This window comes from Lepeophtheirus salmonis, chromosome 4, assembly GCF_016086655.4.
Source record: "Lepeophtheirus salmonis chromosome 4, UVic_Lsal_1.4, whole genome shotgun sequence".
Classification (NCBI taxonomy): domain Eukaryota; kingdom Metazoa; phylum Arthropoda; class Copepoda; order Siphonostomatoida; family Caligidae; genus Lepeophtheirus; species Lepeophtheirus salmonis.
Window position 1 is genome coordinate 43232561 of NC_052134.2, and position 19495 is coordinate 43252055.

Genomic DNA, 19495 nt, shown 5'->3' on the forward strand with positions numbered 1-19495 from the left:
TTAAGTAAGATGAAACCGCTATTTACTATATAATATTTGAATGTTTTGATCCTTTTGTTGTTTGTATTCATCAGCTGACTCAACCTTCAATTTGTTCATCAAGTAAGGATATATTTTGTATCTCTATGGGAAGAACACACAAAATTTAAATAATCGGAACTTAACGAATATTTATTCAGCAACCTTTTAAGGCGGTATATTAACTATTAAACAAAAGTTATAATTCTACAGGGGTGTCTGCAGGATTATATATTTTTTTTTTATTGGGGGGGGGTTAAATAATTAAAAATCCATGTTACGAATAAAAAAAAAAGTAGTTTTCTGGAAAAAAAATGGACTTACTGTCGTAAACTTTTGTATTTCGCTCTAGACAATACCCGTACCTTTACTTAGAGATGTTATTATTGTTAGGTGAGCCTTGGGTAAGGTTAAATGTGCAAAACCCCAATTTCTATAATTAAGCATAAGAGCGGTGATAATTACCCAAATACTTCCTAATACCAGTCCTGACATTACTATATAATGAGTTTTTGTGAATCGCTCTGTTGAAATTCATTTAAATGAAAAGTTATAAAATCTTATGATTGTATGACAATATACCCGTGAAACAAAAGTAATAAGATACAACCTCATAATTTTGGCCTATCAACACAAAAGCCAGCTAGAATGATTTTTCTCAAAATAGATTTATCATTGTGTAGTTACAGGAATTACCGTCAATTTCTATTCACAAATTATTAACCGTTTGAGTGTACTACAAAATTGCTCTTAAAGTAAGCAAAATGTGGCCAATATAAGTCTTTCAAATCAAATAAAGATTCTAAGCTTTGATTCAAATTCTTAAGTATCCTAACCCATTTTCAAGTTTGAATATAAAGACCATAATTGTCTGAAATATGTCTGGAAAGGTATTGGGCAGGAAGGATGTCTACAAGGAGTGGCTTGGAACGGCCGTAGACCCTATCAAATCAAGGATATTTTGCTTGTTACTAGAAAAATTAATATTTGAAATTTAATTTAGTTTTCCCAAAAATTTAATTTTTAAATTTTTTCTCCAAAAAATTTAACCTGTGTTAACTGCTGTAATATTTTGAAAACTTTTCAGACAAATTTAATTTTTTGAGAATAGTTATAGATTTTTGATATTTTTTTCCAAAAAATTTAATATTTTGAAATTTAATTTATAAATTTTGTTCTAATAAGTTTTATATTTGAAATTATATTGAATATTGAATTTGTTGTAGACAGCTGTAAAATGTAGAAATTTTTTTCTAAAAAAATTGATTTTTTGTAAACACCGGTAGAATTTTAAATTTTTTTTCCTAAAAATGTATTTTTTTGAGAATAGTGAATAACTACGGACTTTTGATTTTTTTTTTCAAAAATTTAATTTTTTACATACAGCTGTGGTATTTTTTAATTTTTTGACAATAGTATGGATATTCATAACTTTTTTTCAAAAATTTAATTTTTCATAAACTATAGTTAAATTTAGAAAGTTTTTTTCCCAAAAAAATTAATTTCGTTTGAACAGTAATTGATTTTTGCCATAAAAAATTACAAAAAATTTATATATTGAAATTTATTAAAAATTCAAAAACCAAGCATCCTCCCCTCCCCTTTGTCCCCCTCCCCCCAAAAAAAAAATATATATAATCTACGGACGTCCCTGAGTTGTATGATGTAAATATATTTGGGGTAAAAAAAAAATATTGAGTTTTTCTCTTTTTTTTAATTTATATTAAAAAAAATGTGACGATGACAACCCACATTTATTACTGTTTCATAACCCAAACTATTATAGAAGCATATTTTAATGGCATGGAACTGTAATTATCATTTACTTATACTTTTTGAAGAAGAAATATCGTAATGAACGCCACTATGCATTGAATGTACTTACAGACTTACATGTATAGAAAGCAAGCAAGAATGAGTAAAATATTTAAGGAGGTAAGGTATATGAAAAGAGCCTTACGTACGCTCAAAAAGCAAAACAAAAAAAACAAAAAACGCCGCAGTGAAAAAAAAATATTTTCAGGGGATAAAATTTGATAAAGGTTAGAATTCAATCAAGCAGGGGTTTGAATCTGTACACAAGGAAAAATCCCACTTGTTACAAGATTGTCTTATTCACAACTTTTTGAGGGGCTTAAGATAAAACTATGAGTTTATAACATTCATTAATATATTATATTTCACAAAAACCATTGATCTTGGACTCTTCATTGTCAAAAATTCTTCCTTTGAAAAGGAATAACTAACCCCGTAACGGTCTTAAAAGGATCTCAAAATTACACACAAGGGTAAGTTAATCATATTATTTCAAAAGTTATATCGTCAAACCATAGTATATTTGCATAATATGCATATAAATGAAATGTTGCTAGAGAAAAAAAAAAGATAAATCTCCCTGTTTTTGCATAAATATATACATAGATATCAAATGAAGTCTCATTTAGTATATACTTTTATTTTTCAATTTATTTTGATATCACATCCCGAAAGAGTATTGCTTTTATGAAGATAATATAAAAGTGTACATTTAAGATATTTCATCAATCTTGTGGAATTGAAAGGTGCTTTTAGTGTATTTCAAACTTTCATATTATAATTTTTCATAACTAACTTTTACTCATTTTATTCAGGTCATGTGGGACAATGGAATCAATAGGTTTTGGAATGGAAAAACAAGGATGTTTGCGGCTCTGTTTCTTCTCGTTTCATTTATAGGTAGTGTATTTTTAGAAACTATTTAATATGAAGTTTTTATTTGAGGGGGTTGAAGAAATTTAAAATTTGAGTGAAATTTTTTTAAAATTTTTTCCCCACTTTTTCAATATTTCACGAATGACACATTTTCCACCTCATATCTTTTTTTCTAACTGGCATATCCATGGTTAGTAATGGGTTTGATTCTAGGCGGATTTTTTAAGTGGTGGGCTGTGTCGCCTTGCTAAAAGTGATTAGGATATGATCTAATATAAAGTGGATTAATTTCTTAACTACTTTTACCCCGAGAAACATGAAAATGACTTAAATAATCCAACATTTTGCTTGTTTAGTGTCATTATTTTATTTTTTTTAAATTAAATAACATAAAAAAACTTAAATATAGTTTGTAGATGAATGTTTGCTGATTGAAAAAATGTTTAAATCATTCATTTATCATTTTCAGAAAATAATTAGTATATACTCTAGGCTGAAAAATTTAGAAAATTTGTGATAAAAAGGCTTATGGATTTTTTTAAAAAATAATTTTGACTTTTCCAGTTATTAAATGTTCTATGTATATAACATTAACCTTTGTCCTTAGCACACAATTTTTCTTTTTCATATCCCATTTTTTCAATGCTAACATATCCATATGGTAGGATTCTAGGGATACTTCCCAATCGATAGGTCATGTTGATTTGCCTGAAGTTTTTGGAAAAAGTGCTAATATTAATTTGATATAATAATTAATGCAAATTGATAATAAGTAATTTGGAGGGGGATCCTTAGGTTTCACACTATGTATTAGGATAGAGGTGGCTAAGGATAAGGGATCACTGTTCTAAGTGATACTTTATTTGACTTGAGCCTAAAGGTTGCTACTGACTTACCAAATTATTAATTTACTCGATAATTCATGGATATAAGGGATTTGAGACATGACCGGAACTTTTGCTCATCGAGTTGCAAGGATTTGCAAGAAAAGTAGTTCAAGCTATGAAATAATCTGTCTTTTTCAAATATCGGTAGGAAAAATTTTTTGCTTGCAATTTACTTAAGAATATTCGACAACTTGTTGCCCGAGAATGAAACTTATTAATGCCCTTCTCGTAGAAGCCCTTGTCCTTATTTGCAAAAAACTTTAGCAGGTAATTTTCACGGGCCTCTATTGAGGCAAAATTTGTACCTTCAAGTGTGTTGACAAGGACGGGTGGTAGTTAATTGATGTTAGGTTTGTCCTGTAGGGCGGATGTATACAAATATCCCATCCGAGCTCCCAGAGCTTCTGGTGCGTCATCAAAGATGTGTGTGGGTAGACGTTGTCTTGATTATGTCTTGTTGTCACCTATGCACCAATGCTGGGCACTTGTGTTCGATTGCAAGTTTCAAACAGTCGAGAGTTTATTCATAGTAGATGGGAGATTTGAATGGAGAAAAAATCGTTCGAACCAATATTGATTCACACAAATCGAAAGCATATTGGCCCCGTATGCATCGCAAATTTTTCTTTTTCGAAGTGTTTTTCCCTTTCAGATAGTAAAAATGCAATATGACGATTTTTTTCCTTTGAGACATCTACACTCATCGTACAATAATTCATGACTGAACCGGCCAAGCAAAATACTGTATGAAAAGCTTCTGTAGTATACACTCACACCTTTACAATATTTATCGTATTATACGATATGACCACTAATGAACAAGACATACTTAGTTAAAAAAAGGGTGGGAAATAATTTATTACTTTTTCTCCAATCTATACATAAAATATGAGATACAGGGGCTGTTTGATGAACAAGAATAGCCACTTGGGCTCCTTATGTCCAATTAAAACCTGACAGCATTTCAAATTTTAAACTCTAAGAGGAAGTCAATTTTCTGAGAAAAAGTTCAAATTACTCTTTGGCATCATTGTCCTGTGATATAAACTTTGCTCTGAGCTTGGATCTTTCGTATTTCATAAAGCTTTCAGTCCTAATTATTTTTTTAAATCCTAATCAGTTTTGCTGCAATACTAGCGCCGTGCATCTGTAGACAAGTCGTACTGGACCTGAAACACTGCCTATTATAATTCGGAATGAGGTATATGGAAAGGTATTTGTGACTTGATTATATATATGTCTATGTGGATTAGTTGATCTCAATCTATAATACATTTGCCACTCGTAGTATGCAAGATCCTTCTAGTGGTACATGGGAAAACGTACATTAAGTCTCCGTTATTGAATATTTCGTTTAGTCATGGAGTTTTTAATATTTTCTCAGGTGATATCGGGGATGGGGACTAACACACGGGCTATAATGTCCCAGGGTAAACGAAGAAAAACTGGTTTGTTTTTAAAAAATTCAAAATTTTGATTTTTTTTTCTATTTGCTTTATCGAGCCTAGTCCCCAAAAAACACTTTTCTAGCCATTACTTAGCTTGAACGTTATTTTTTCCTATCAAGAAGAAATGTAAAGTTGAAAAAAAAAATGTTTTTGATCAATTGTTTTGTAAATAACAAAAGTTGCGTCAAACTTAGCACAAATTTAATAGTCCTATATTATAATCATGGATTTGAAATGAGTTCAAACGAAATTTGAATATTCAAACAGGTCTTAAATACAAAAGTTTAAGACCTGTAACTGTACTTAGTGAAAATATTCAGTACTATGAATTGCAGTTTGAAAATCACTGGTCTAGATTGACTTTTGAGACTTTATTACGAAGTTGAGCTTAAACGACTTAAAATTGGACTTGGACATGGGTTCAAATACTTGAGACTTGACTCAAACTTGTTAATAAGTAAATTATACACACCCTTTGTATTTTTACAATTCATATACATAAGGTGTTTTTTATTTATTTCCAAAAGGAAAACTTGACGTAATAAGTCCATAACAATGCATTAAACTCAAATTATTCAAAAATATGTTACTTTAAGTTTTTGTCGTCTAAAAAAACTTATCGTCTTTTGTTCATTTTTGTTTCTTACTTTTATCAAAGTACGTATGTATAAAGCTCAATACTTTTTGATCAGTAGAATATATCAATATGAATTCAACTTACATGCATATATATAGCTTGTCAATACAAAAGCAAGCAATGATGGAATATGTTTGTAAAAATAAGTCTGAATTAAATGATAATATTAATCAATTAATTAATTACCTTCCATTTTAATTAATAAATTATTATGCTGAATACCTTGTGTCGGTAAAACTTTTCCGCAAAAAGAAACAAGAGGGAAAGGGTCTAAAATCTGTAGCTGTTTACCAATTAATCTTCCCCACTATAGAAATTATTCACAGTACCCTAGCTGGTGTTCATTTGAATTCAATTCGAACCAACATTCAAAGCACTAATAGGAGAAAAAGAATCAAAAATATCGGCATTTGACAACAAAATATACTGAGCTTTTTTATGATAGTTACGTAACACCTTGTTAAAGTAAAATGAATAAATTAATATGGTTAAAACATGCTTATACACCTTGTGCATGACCCGTAAATGAATGCAATTTTTTTTGCTGGAATAGAGCGTTTTCAGGTGACGTCAGTATTGTTGATGTCGACCCTTTTGGCGACTTGAAACAACCAAGATATATTACAATGAGCACATTTTTTTGTTAATATTAAGGAAATTAGTTGTCTAAATGGGACCAACAAATAAAAGGACTTGAACCTTATTGTCTATCAAAAATGTGTCTCACTATTGCCTTGTTTTATATATATTATTCAATCAACAATCCCCAAGAATTTCGAGAAATTTATTTTATCAATTCCACCCTAAAGAAGAATCTTCATGAAAAATTACAACGATGTGGAACTCATTTGGTTGTTACCAATGTCCTTTTTGAAAAAAAAAAACGAAATAGACGAGTTTAGACGAAGAAGAGGATGGTAGTAAACAGTTAAATATTTAAAATAAAAACATAATTAAAAGCAACGAGATTCCTGAATTTCAAACAGATGTTGAGGCCGTTTCGAAGACATATCGCAATTTTTTTAGCTTTTTCCGCAAGAGCTCTGTAAAAAATGGGGAAAATTTATAAAAAAATAGTTTTGAGTCATAGAAAAGACCTCAAGCTTATTTTAGACTAAAATATATGTTGGAGGAGACTCGGAGGAACACAATCATCAAATTGGCTTGTGTTGGACACAGACCAGCAGGCATAAAAAAGAAGCTCGAGTATTCAAAGTGCAAAGTCTACGACATTACAACCACTGTCAGGAGGAGGTGATATATCAGACAAAAACCCACAAATCCCGGAGTAATAAAAATCGAAGTCCCAGATTCTTTTTTTGGCCTCAAATGGTCCGTGAAGGCATCTCCTTAGACTCCGATTAACTTTCTGGCCAAAATGCACCAAGTAAGGCATACAAGAGTCTCCAGGACCATAAACACTGAGGATGAAGTCATACCATTTCTACAAATTACATATCCTTAAATACAAAATGAAGGCCACTCGGGCTCCCCACGGAAGAAAATTGCAAAACGATTTGAAGTACCATTAAATAAAATGATAACTACTTAGGAAAAGATTCTTGAGAGTACCAATTTTTAAAAACAACGGGCTTACTAGGAAATTCACCGGACTTAGAATATATGTTATATACATACGACTATTTCACTACTCTGACGTTTGCCATCTTGTCAGGGTATTTATAATTAGAAATACAAAGTAAGTACTTTATGACACATCAATATAACACACATACTAAATGATCAAAATAAGCAAAAAAAAAGGGGGAAGAAGATACAATTGATCTTAAGTAAATACATACATAAGAAAAATCAAACTACTTGAATCACTTTTAGAAGCTTTGGTTCTATTCGAAGAAACAATTTTAAATTTTTCTGAATGAGATTCCACTTTCTTCACATGTGAGCAGATGATTATTCACTCTACGAATGAACAAGATACGCTAATGAGCCAAAATTGTAAGGATACTTTTATTAAAAAAGTACTTGAGTGACGTCAGTCGGAACTAATGTACCTCCCTCAGTATTTGCATGATTTTGAATGTTTGACTTAAAAAAGGATGATTTTGATGTAGTCATTCATAAAACAAAAGTATTTTTTCAAGTGATAATGAGTGTTGGAGTTAAGAAGTAACGAAAACTGTAGTTGTTCAAGAACAAACTCAACTTCAAAAGATCTAACTTATGGGGTAAACTAAAGGAATTCTTAAATTAAAACTGCTGCTAAGTAACTTCATTTTGTCATAAAGTCGTCAAAAAAGCTTGAATTTAAAGGATCTAAATTCTGAAAAAAACAAAAAAAAAAACTCATTTGTGTAAATAATTTTCCCGATAATTCCCGATATTTTTTTAAGCATTATTATTATTATCGATTCCCGGGAATCCCAAAAAGATTGATAATTTATCATCACTAATATATAGATGTATCTGACCCTAAAATGTATTATAAATATGTTAGTACATCGTTATACAATCTTATTTCCATGTTGTATGTCGATAAATCATTACAATGGAAATATTTTTTCTTTAATTATCCTACTTTTCCCATCCCTAATCGATCAAAAAAAAAGTCGAAATTTAGACATTTTATAGGGACTTTTAGTAGATATTCAGGAGTGTCCTCAAGATTATATGTATATTTATTTTTCGAGGGGGCTTGGTTTTTTTAATTTAAAAAAAAAAATCCAAAAATTAAATTTTTGAATTTTTTTTTTTTAAATTTGAAAAATTTAAAAAAAATTCGGAAATTAAATTTTTGGAAAGCAAAAAAATTAAGCTCTTCACAATAAGATACTTAATTTTTGGGGGAAAAAATAAAACATCAAATTTCTAATATCAAAACTATTCAAAAAAAAAAAAATTCGAAAATCCTAAATTGTTTACAAAAAAAAAAAAAAAAAAAAATTGGAAAATAAATTTGAAGAATTAAACTTTTTCGAAAAATTTTATGAATTGGCATCAAGTAGTATTCAATACAAGTGTTTAGTCTTTTTATATTTATTCGGCCATTTCATGAACTTTCATCAATATTTATTGGAAGCTTGTACATTTTATGTGATGAAAATATCAACTTTGATCCATTAAGATGGTGTCTCCTTCCACTCTGATTCAATTAATGACGTCCTTGAAAACACTCTATTTCTAGACAAAATAAAACTATTTCACTTTCCCTCTAAACAAAAGTGAAATTAATAAAGGACTTTTTCATTATTTTTTGGGTTGCAAGTTTATATTAATTTTTAACACATTTTTGTTTATATTTTTAAAAGAAATGTAAACATAGAAGTTATTGCCTTGCTCCTTGTATGATGCACAAAACTATCTCTCCTTATCAAAAAATCTTTATTTGAAAAATACTACTTTCTTTTAATTGATGGATTTGATCAACGTTATTCTATTCACTAAAGTATTTCGGTTTCATATGGTAACTTCATAATTATTTTTTTCTATTTCTTTTAAAAGGAACATCTCACCAGACTCGTTCGTCCAACAAATTAGTGGATCTACCTTTCTGGAGCATGTTTTTCAATAATCATCAGGATGTAGACCGTCGATCATGGCGCGGATCCTCACTCGGCTCAGAATTTCTTGGGAAAAGGTCTACTCATGAGCCGGGACTAATCCTACCAGAGAGTGGATTGAATTGGGAGGCCGAGTATCCCCATAAACGGAAAGGGGAAATGTTCCCTGGGTCTGAATTTATTGGAAAGAGGTTACCAGGATCCGAGTTTATTGGTAAACGATTCCCTGGCTCTGAATTTATTGGTAAACGACTCCCAGGCTCTGAATTTATTGGTAAGCGACGACCTGGCTCCGAGTTTATTGGTAAGCGAGTTCCAGGCTCTGAGTTTATTGGAAAGAGAAGTTTTGACTCAGATGGATATGTGAATAAGCGCCTTCCTGGCTCTGAGTTCATTGGGAAACGTGGAGGACGAGACTCTACAGAATCTGATATGATATTTCAGAAAAGAATACCTGGATCTGAATTCATAGGGAAAAGATTGGCATTTCCTTCTTCTGCTTCTTTGGATGGAGGATATGAGAAAGGATCCAAGGAGTACCCAACGGAAATTCAAAGCGATCGAAACAAATCGTTCAAGAGTATTAATTATAAGCTTTTGAAAAATCTATCTGTTTAAGATCTATATCTATATGTTGTTTATTATAAATAAATCAGCCTAAGAAATATGTGAAATCCTTTTTCTAAAAATATTTTTGAAATGTAAATTATTACTTATTTCAAAAGTTCCCCCATTCAATTATATGTTATTCTCTTTTACATAATGTATCATGGTTTTTTTCATCTGTGCGTGTCTTTATAGCTATCATTAATTAATTATATTTAAAAATATATATATAATTGACTCTAATGATATATGATTTGCTGCTCCAAATATAAGAACATTTATCGAATATATCATCGTGATATAAACACGTGTCTTATTCCATTAATAAATATATCATTTTTTAAGGTTGTAAATGGAATTCCACGTAACAGTTCTTATGTATTCCTCACGAAACCTATAACATTCAAAAGATAGTTTTTAGGTTTTTAATGAATATACAATGGAAGAAGAGACAAGATGGATGAAATATACATTGAACAAAAATTAATTGGTATATGGATTTTGTTCTTCCTTCACGTAATTTTGATCTAAAATATAGAACATCAATAGCTTTTCAAGAGGATTGGGGTTATGTATTTTCGTTTTAAAATAATTTCTAAAAACTTTTAGACCATAATTATCATTCAAATGTTTATGCTAAAGAAAAATCCTTAATTATATTCAAGCTTCTTCTGTAAGGACTAAGAGCTCATATATCTTGAAGGGAAAATCAAGACGAAAAATATTCACATCCATTCTTACAGAATAAATCCATTGAATGGATTAATCTCGCTCTACGTTTCATAAAATTTCCAAAGATCTATAAATTATTTACTACCATATATGTACATATGTATTCAACTAATGGTCTATTTATTATTATGCAAACAACGTATAAGTCATGTATATCGATATTATTTTGTATTAGCATTCTACAAGTTTGATATTAAATACAATCATTGTTAAGAAGTGGATTCATTAGTGTGGAAGCCTAATTTCCAATTGGACTCCTAAATCAATAATTGATTTATACTTCAGTGTACATAAAGCTCTCAACGTTCAAGAAATGTTCCTCTTCTCGAATATTTTGTGACAAACAGATTATGAATCTTTCATCACTAAATTCAATAACTATAGTTTGGTTTCAATGTAATTATTATTGTATTTTCTCATTAATATTGGGATAAAATGTTAAATAATTTCTTCATTAATTGATACATATTCGTGCTCCTGTTCTTTACACTAGTTACATTTTGTAATCAACACTATATTTGGATTACATAATATGTTATAGTAGATTTTATTAATAAAAAAATGTAAACTGGATTTAGTTTTTACATAGGTTGAATGTTTTATACTATAAAAGTTACAACAATTACATTTATAATGATGAATGAATTAATAATCTCAATATATACCTACATATATATTATTTGAATATCTAGCAAGGTATATATATATATGTACACTCAAATAAACAGTACGATAATATGATTCAAATATATACAAAATATCTGATCTACTTTAATCTATTAAGCATTAATTTATGAATTATAATGTCTAAATAGAAAAACAGAATCAGTCTATCTTTTTCTCTCGATGTTGGAATTTAAAAGTAAACCCTTTTATAGATAAAATAGGCTATCATGCTACGCTGTACAGGGGGCATTAAGAAGGAGGGCCTTTTTTAAATTTACAAAAAATTTAAAATTCATAAATATTAGTGATGGGATTATTCAAAAAAAAAATCCCGATGCCGATTCTGATACATTTCTAGTAAAATTCTAGTAAAAATTAGCGATGTCGATTTCAAAATTTTTTAAATACTAGTTTAAAAATGCAATTTTCCTATCAATGGCGTCCACAGGATTATATTTTACTCAAATTTAATTTTTTGACAAAATCTTTCAAAAACATGAAAGTAGGATCTAAAATAAAACTTTATTGGACATCAAAAATCTATTTTCATTATATATCTGACCCAAAGTGTGTCAAAAATATGTTATTACATCATTATACAATCTTAATTCCATGTTGAAGATAAAAATTGGCAATGCCAAATTGAAATAAGAAGTTGTTTTGATCAAATTATCCTACTTTTTTCGTCACTAATCGATAAAAAAAATACGCATTTACACAATTCATATGGATTTTAAGTACAGGTGTTAAGTCAATGCCGGGAGTTTCATTAGTGTCAACGTCTACAGCTATTTTCAGTTTAGTATTGTCTTATGTTCGTCAGTCAATAGTCTTCGTCTTCATTTCGTCAGCTTTCGTCATTCTAGAGGTTCGTCTGCTTCAGAATATTGTCTTCGTTAGACATAGTGATCCGTCTTTGTCATGATTTTTGTCATATTTACATCTTCGTTAAAGCTTCGTCTTCGTCTTAATTTTAAACGCTTTATGAAAAGTTTTGTTTCATGTGTTTAAGCTAAGACCATTGGAGGCATGTTGCACAAACAATCAGCATCAGTACTATTAATTAGCATTAATATTTTTTGTCATTGTAATCGTAAGTCATTATTTTTTGTTAGAGTTTCAAAGTGTCATAATATTGTCTTCGTCAGACATTGTCATTGTTTCGTTTTATTTATATTTTATTTCGTCTTCGTTAGAGTTTCGTCTTTGTCATGTCTTCGTCATGATTTTTGTAAGATTTTCGTCTTCGTCCCGAAAAAAAGTTTTGTTTATGAAATGATTTCGTCTCCTCCGGTTTGTCGAAGTTAACACTGAGTTTAATCAAGATCTATTGAAAATTTTGTATTTTACTTCATACAAATATCCCTCAAGCTGGCGACTCCTTCAAATAGGATGTAATTTATGACGTCAATGAAAAATATATACTAAATAAATTATAACATTCTAAAATAAACAATAATTGGTCATTATAGTTTATAAGCATCATGAAAGGAAAGTGATGATGAGGGGAAGAAAAACCATTCTATGTTATTTTGGATCATTAAGAAAAAACTGGTCTATCCAGATGTTGATGATGACACCTTTAATATCTTTATATAATAATAGGCAAGTATTTAACTATAACAACTTATGAAATGGGGTGTTATCATGATAAACATCTCTTTAGTCTTCGAATTTCGTAATAAAAGTTGATTCAGATTTTTCAGCAGAAACGAGATTACAAACATAAGAGGCCACATTCATGGGCATATGACTGAAAGTTTTAAACTAAAGTGCCCTCAGTTTAAGACAAGCATGGAAGTAGAACGAAAAAATGATAGAAATTCAAAATTTCTATTCATTTTAGAACAAACGAAAGGAAGGGGGGTCATTTGGTTTTTCATTTTACTGTCTTTAAGGAGTCGTTTTTTAAGGGAGTCCACAGGAATATATTTTGAGGGAGGTTTTTTTTTTTTTTTTTTTGAAATAATATGGAAAATTAATTTTTTTTTTTTAAATTCAAAAATCCACTGCTATTTACAAGAAGTTAAATTTTTATAAAAAATTTCAAAAATCCACAGCTGCTCACAACAAATTAAATTTCAAATATTAAATATTTTGGAGAAAATTTCAAAAATTCATAGCTATTCACAAAAAATTAAATTTTGTGGAAAGAAATTTGAGAAATTAAATTAAGCTTCATATAGAAAATTTTATGAAAGAAAACAAGACAAAATATTAAATTTTCTAGTAAACATTTCTTAATTGGGGGGGGGACTACAGCCCCTAAAGTCCACCCCCAGCGCACGCCCTTCATTTATTACTATTTTTTCATAGATTTACATCTGATTATAAGTATCATAATTATTATTTTTGAGGGTGCCTCAAATATAAATAGCAAGAATCTTTTAATGGCGTCATTCATTGCATCATAATTGAAGGAGACACCATATTAATGATTCATAATTAATATTTTTACTCTATGAAAAGAACAAATTTCCATTAAATCTTGATAAAACTCCATAAAATGGCTCTATGAATAAAAGAATGACTTAACATTTGCTTGGATACAACATGATGCCAATTTTTTATTTTTATTTTTTTTTGATTGATTAGGATCGGGAAAAGTAAGATAGTCGAATAAAAATATCCCATTCTTTCCATTATAATTGTAAATTTTTATCTACAAACTGAAATTAAGATTATATAACGATGCAATAACATATTTTGAATACATTTTAGGGTCATATACTCTTATATAACAGAACAGGGCAATTGAGCAATATCATTTTTAGAGACAGTGAGGGACACTTCTCTTTCTTTGTCCATTTTTTACGTCCAATTGCTCACTATTTTCATTATTATTAATGAAAAAAAAGAGCCTTCAATGCTATAAACTAGGTTGTTTACTCCTACAAAATGGAAGACATCAAAAATGTGACGTCACGTGAGAAGGCTTTATAAATATATTGAAAAATTTTACTGTGTACATTGATTATTATCTATGAAATGTATCACATTACACCATTTGCAAATCACTGGACCATGGAATGGTCGTCTATAAATAGATATTTTACTTATGAAAGAGTGCAATTATCTTATTCTCTTCTTATTGTTATTGCTAAATATTTCAGTCAAATCTGGATTTCATTTCAAACCAGAATGTGAATCAAGTGTAAAATGAACGAAATTCAAAGGAATTTTGTAAATATATAATAAGGTAGCAACTTCTGGGGGCCATTATTGATTTTTTTGGGATTATTTCTCACCAGGATCGTGATATTACTAATGTTGTTTCGGTCTTTATTTATTCAGTCCAGTGCAGTTTACGGACCGGTCCTTAGGAATATCGGTCATTTTCATAATCTTCCGTATATATAGAAAATAGAGTTTGTGTGTTTCCGTGTCTTTATAGGTGCCCAAACCAGTGTTTGAAAATTTTGCATTGGTGCCTCTTTTGAGCCTGGTCAACCTAAGATGGAGGGGACATTTTTTTTTTTGGGGGGGGGGGATTTCAAATAAAGGGGGCTTATTCTAAACCCGAACCATAAATGTTTTTTGAAGCTCAAGGAGACTAGATATGGGTTGAGTTTAAAATCAAAAAGTGACTGACGTCTGAAATATCAACTATACGATTAACATCGTTTTCTAAATTTAATCAAAATAAAAAAGTATTTTTCAAAAAAAAAATCTCTGAAGTTTGCAATTTCGTTTGTCTTTTTTCAGCTACAAATATTGGATTCGTAAATAAAGTAAAGTTTGTAGAAATTTGTCTTGAAATTCGTTAGCATATAAATTTGACACTTAAACTTGATATTTAACTAAAATATATTCACTTTCTGAACGATTTTTCAATTTTTTTCTCTTTTTTTTTCATCAAACGTCAATTTTCAATTTTTAAAAAGACATGCCATAAAAACGATGAGTTTTATATATAAAATATTAGGCTCCAAACAAAAAATTTGTATCTTAAATTACCCAAACATTTTGTTACATAATTTTTACAATATTTGCAAATATATTCCAGTTATCGAGGGGTATTTTTTGACGGCGTTATTCTTATTCTCCATAACTCTTTTGTTTTTGCAAGTACGAAACAAATATTGGTAGGTTTGTGTTTCTCTTTAGAATGCCATAAATGCTATTGAATACTTTTTTGGTAAAATTAGTTCAATTTTTACCATTTTTTAACTTTTTCAATATTCTTCACCAATTTTGATTTGGCAATTTTTTCATAAAAATTAAAGATGGACTTATCATATGTACAAATTTTTTTATACATATATGTTGGTATGTTATTACATTTTTTTTTCATAATTCATTATAATAATACTAAAAGTCAGTAGTAAGAGTATGGGGAGCGGGGAATACTATGATGAGACTTTGTGGTTTACCTTTGTTATGATCAGTATATGTAGTATAAAGTAAAAGACTCAAAAACTAAACTAAACGAGTTCAATTGGTCATCTGATGTTGATACATTGAATTTATTATGATATTATATCTATTCAATGAATAGTTGATGTGAAACAATGAGACGTAGGCACCCATGTCCAAGGAACAACTAAGTCTCAAGTCATAAACGACGTAGAACATAGCTCAATGAACAATGGGCCCGGGAGAAATTCTTCTCTTGAACTCAAGTCACAAGCTTTAAAATCTACTTGAGTCCCCATGTATGAATGATAAACGGTAGAGAACATTTTAAAATATGGTATGTTATTTAAAAGGACAATGATATGAATTACTCCAATGTACATTTTCAATTTTACTCAGAGTCTAAGAAAGGCGTACACTAATAGGTCCCCAATAATTCCTCAGTGTTCCTCTCTGTCATTCTTGAGCACACACACAAGTGATTACTTTATACACATATAGATACTTTCTCTTCAAGAATTAAAGAATAATGATAACTACTTTAATATGAACCATCGCAGCATCATTACTTGCAGTCTTCCCTGCTCATTTCTGCAATATTTTATTATAAAATGTTAATGAAAAAATCTCATAAGAGAAATTGGATTTATTTTTTGTATGCTACATTTGTGGTTCTCTCTCCTCTCAATGGTGGAAGAGTTTGCAAAAATGATTCTTTCCGAGACATATCTGCTTCATTCGATTGAGGAGGAGCCCATTGAGGGGAAATCTTGGGAAAAAGGAACTTCAGGCGTGAAGAAGAAGGCACCTTTCGGCAATGATTCGCTTGTAGAAAAAAATTCTGATAGACTTATATTTTTGTGGTAAAAAAATATCAGAGATGGAGAAGCTGTCAAATTCAAGTCCTTCATGGACGAGTATTATAAGTTGTACTACTTGGGAGACTCAGAACTGGGTGAACCAATGGAAACACAAGAAGTCAGATGACTGGAAAATTGGCTATAAATGCTAACACAACGGTCATTCATAAGACCTTCAGGTTGTCCTCGAGGGCCCTAATGAAGCCTATGATGAGACTATGTGGCATATTCCGAACAGCGGCGAGAACGCCTAGTAATGCTGATCTATTAGATAAGCAGAGGGGGAAATAAGAATGAGATCATAGGGGGTCCTCATGGAACACGTTCCTACTCTGGATAGGACAATGTCTTTCTAGTCTTATGTTTTGCCGTGCATCGATTAAGATGATCCTCGTTAATGATAACAATGATCAAGCGTTGTCAAATGCAATGGGAAGGGACTCTGTGTATAAAGAAGGAGTCTTTTAGGGTCTACTTCAGCAAAATTCAACATGACTTCTGACTCTTTTACTAGCCAAGCACTTCTTCCAGCAAAGAGGACGAGGGGGCCATGAAAGTGCTAATGAATATATTATATTTTTATTTCAAAAAACTTGTGATCTCAATTACTCTTACTTGACTTATTCCTCCTTTAGAACTAGTTTATTTTTAGACCTTTAGATAAAGCAATTCAAGCCCTTTCCAATTTTGGGGTTTTATTTTCCCCTCGGAAACATTTTTCAGCTACTCATAGAGAGTAGGACCAATTTAAGCTTACATAATTGGTTGAATGTCACTAAGAGTGAATTTATACTTAATATTGAATGTGTTTATAAACCACAATCCTTCTCTAAAGACCTACCTTTTCTCATGTGAGAGTGAATTCTCCTTGAAGTTCTGAGGATAAAGAAGCTATATATAAGGAAGTTACAGAGTTGTTGCTCAGCGGAGCTATTGAGACGATTACACTAAAAAATCGTCTCCTTCCTTAATTATTTTTTACAGTCTTTGAATCTGTTTGACACATTTTAATCTTTTAAAAAACAAATTTGATGGAAATATTATATTTATCAACTTAATGTTGCATGTTTCGTGTTGACATCACCGACAATTTTGACAAAGCTTTTAAAATTACAAAATACATAATCGACTATCACTTTTGAAAAGTTGAGAAACAGAGGTGGAAGTTTTTAGAGCACCATTTCATATATATAATCAATGATGCAAATCGATTGTGTTCTTTAGCTGGACTTTTTAGCTTAATTTTTAATTGGTTGTATAAATTAAGGAATTTTCTATTCCTTAGAAGTTGTCATTATTATTTATTTCTTGAGCAGTGAGCATATTTTCATCAATAGATTCAATTATATTCCAAACCTGTTCGAATGTTCGTGTGTGCTCATAAAAGACGGGGTGTAATCCTGAGGATTTGTTGCTTAGTTATAATTGTAAGTCCTTGTTGGCCTCAGAGTAGAGTTGGGGATCGACATCGGAGTAATTATAGCAATTGTCCTTTTTTTTCTTCCTTTCTTGTGACAGCTGATTGTTACTAATCGAATGAAACGTCTTGAGCATTATTCTTTCTCTCCTGCAAAACATTTTTCAAATTGTCAGGGGTACCATGTTGATTATACGTTTCTTTTTGTATAACATGCCCATTCTACACAGGGTTTTCATCATTGTACATAATACATATTAAATTTAATAAAACTCAACAATGCACTTTTTTGACACTAACATAGAAAATAAATTATAATTTATTAGGAAAAATGACCATAGGGGAAGTTGTGCACTCTACCTAGTGCTAATTCTAGTTAAATATAGTGATCATGAATAGTTATTTGTAAACATTAAAACTTGAAGTAAACAAATCTCAGGATTAAATATAGTTCAAAACTGTTATAGTATGTATTGTTATGTAATTTTCAATAAATTTAAGTATATTAGAACTGATACTTAATTGAAATAGAATCGAAAAAAAAAGATTAAGATTTAATTTAGCAATTATTTCTGGCGATGAAGATTTTTCTTTTACCATATAAATGATGCTTCCAGCTTTATTGCATTTAAATTTTGTAAATTTAAATGCAACTTGTGCGGTGTATTCTTTAAAATTAAAGTAGCTGCTGCAATTTATTGTTCGATGTTCCCAAGGAAGCAACTGCAACCGTAATATGAGATATTTGTTGTGTAAGGTAATATCCCTGTATAAGTTTCCTTTTTGACAAAGAGTTTATATTTACTCAGATCGACATATAAGTTTAAATTTGTCTTTGGTTATTGTTGTACCATGATATTATAATGTAAATCTTAAATTATAAAATATTTAAAGTGATTCAACAATTTGGATAACTAAACAATTTTAATTAGTTTTCGAGCCAATTCTTCTTTACTACTAATACCTTTTAGCAAGACAATAGCTATATTTATCCACCCACCATGGTATGCAGCAAATATCAGTAAAAAAACACTTATTATTTGGAATATATTTCTCATAATGGTAAAGTGTAGTACAGTGTATTGCAATAATAGATCAACTTTAAATACAAAATCTCCAGGCTTATTGGCCATATGTTTAATTTTTCAAAAAAAAAAAAAAAAAAAATCAATCAAATTGATGAAGGACTTTTATTTACTTTGACTGGAAGATTTACTCACGATGCCGGTGAGAATTTATTCAGTATCGACTCCAACATCATTAGAGGCTCAAAATAATTTTAGAATAATTGCTTTAAGTCAGTTCATGAAGAAAAAGGGATCTTCCAATTATCAATATGACGATGGCGAATATGGAATCGATTTCTTAGATGATTTAACAGAAGGAAGAAATAAATCTGACGAAGCGGATAATGCATCTTTTCTTCAAGAACTAACTCCTCAGCTAGAAGAAGATTCTGTGTTGTCTGAACAACAAACTGATGTTTTATATTATATTGCAGGCTTTATACTTTATTCCAAATTAAGTCTATTTCTTAAGGCTATCTTAGTTGTGTTATTTGTGACACCAGTGATATTGGCATATATTCAAAACTCTTTTATCTAAAAGATTATAACGGTCCTTTTTTTTGGCACTGTATAAAGGAAGTCTTCGAAA

General features: G+C 30.0%; 1 protein-coding gene across 1 annotated transcript; it reads left to right on the top strand.

The window, feature by feature from the left end:
* The first annotated feature begins 2017 nt into the window (after nt 1–2017).
* Nucleotides 2018–10096, top strand: LOC121116026 (uncharacterized). Its single transcript, XM_040710221.2, has 3 exons — nt 2018–2306; nt 2649–2733; nt 9144–10096. Exons 2-3 carry the CDS (start codon nt 2652–2654, stop codon nt 9818–9820), a joined length of 759 nt encoding a protein of 252 aa, XP_040566155.1. The 5' UTR covers nt 2018–2306; nt 2649–2651; the 3' UTR covers nt 9821–10096.
* Nucleotides 10097–19495: the final 9399 nt, after the last annotated feature.

Excerpts from the sequence above, each read along its gene's own strand:
- LOC121116026 (XM_040710221.2), top strand. The coding sequence starts at position 2,652 with ATGTGGGACAATGGAATCAATAGGTTTTGGAATGGAAAAACAAGGATG. Across the intron at positions 2,734-9,143 it reads TCTTCTCGTTTCATTTATAG|GAACATCTCACCAGACTCGT; the intron begins GTAGTGTATTTT and ends TTCTTTTAAAAG.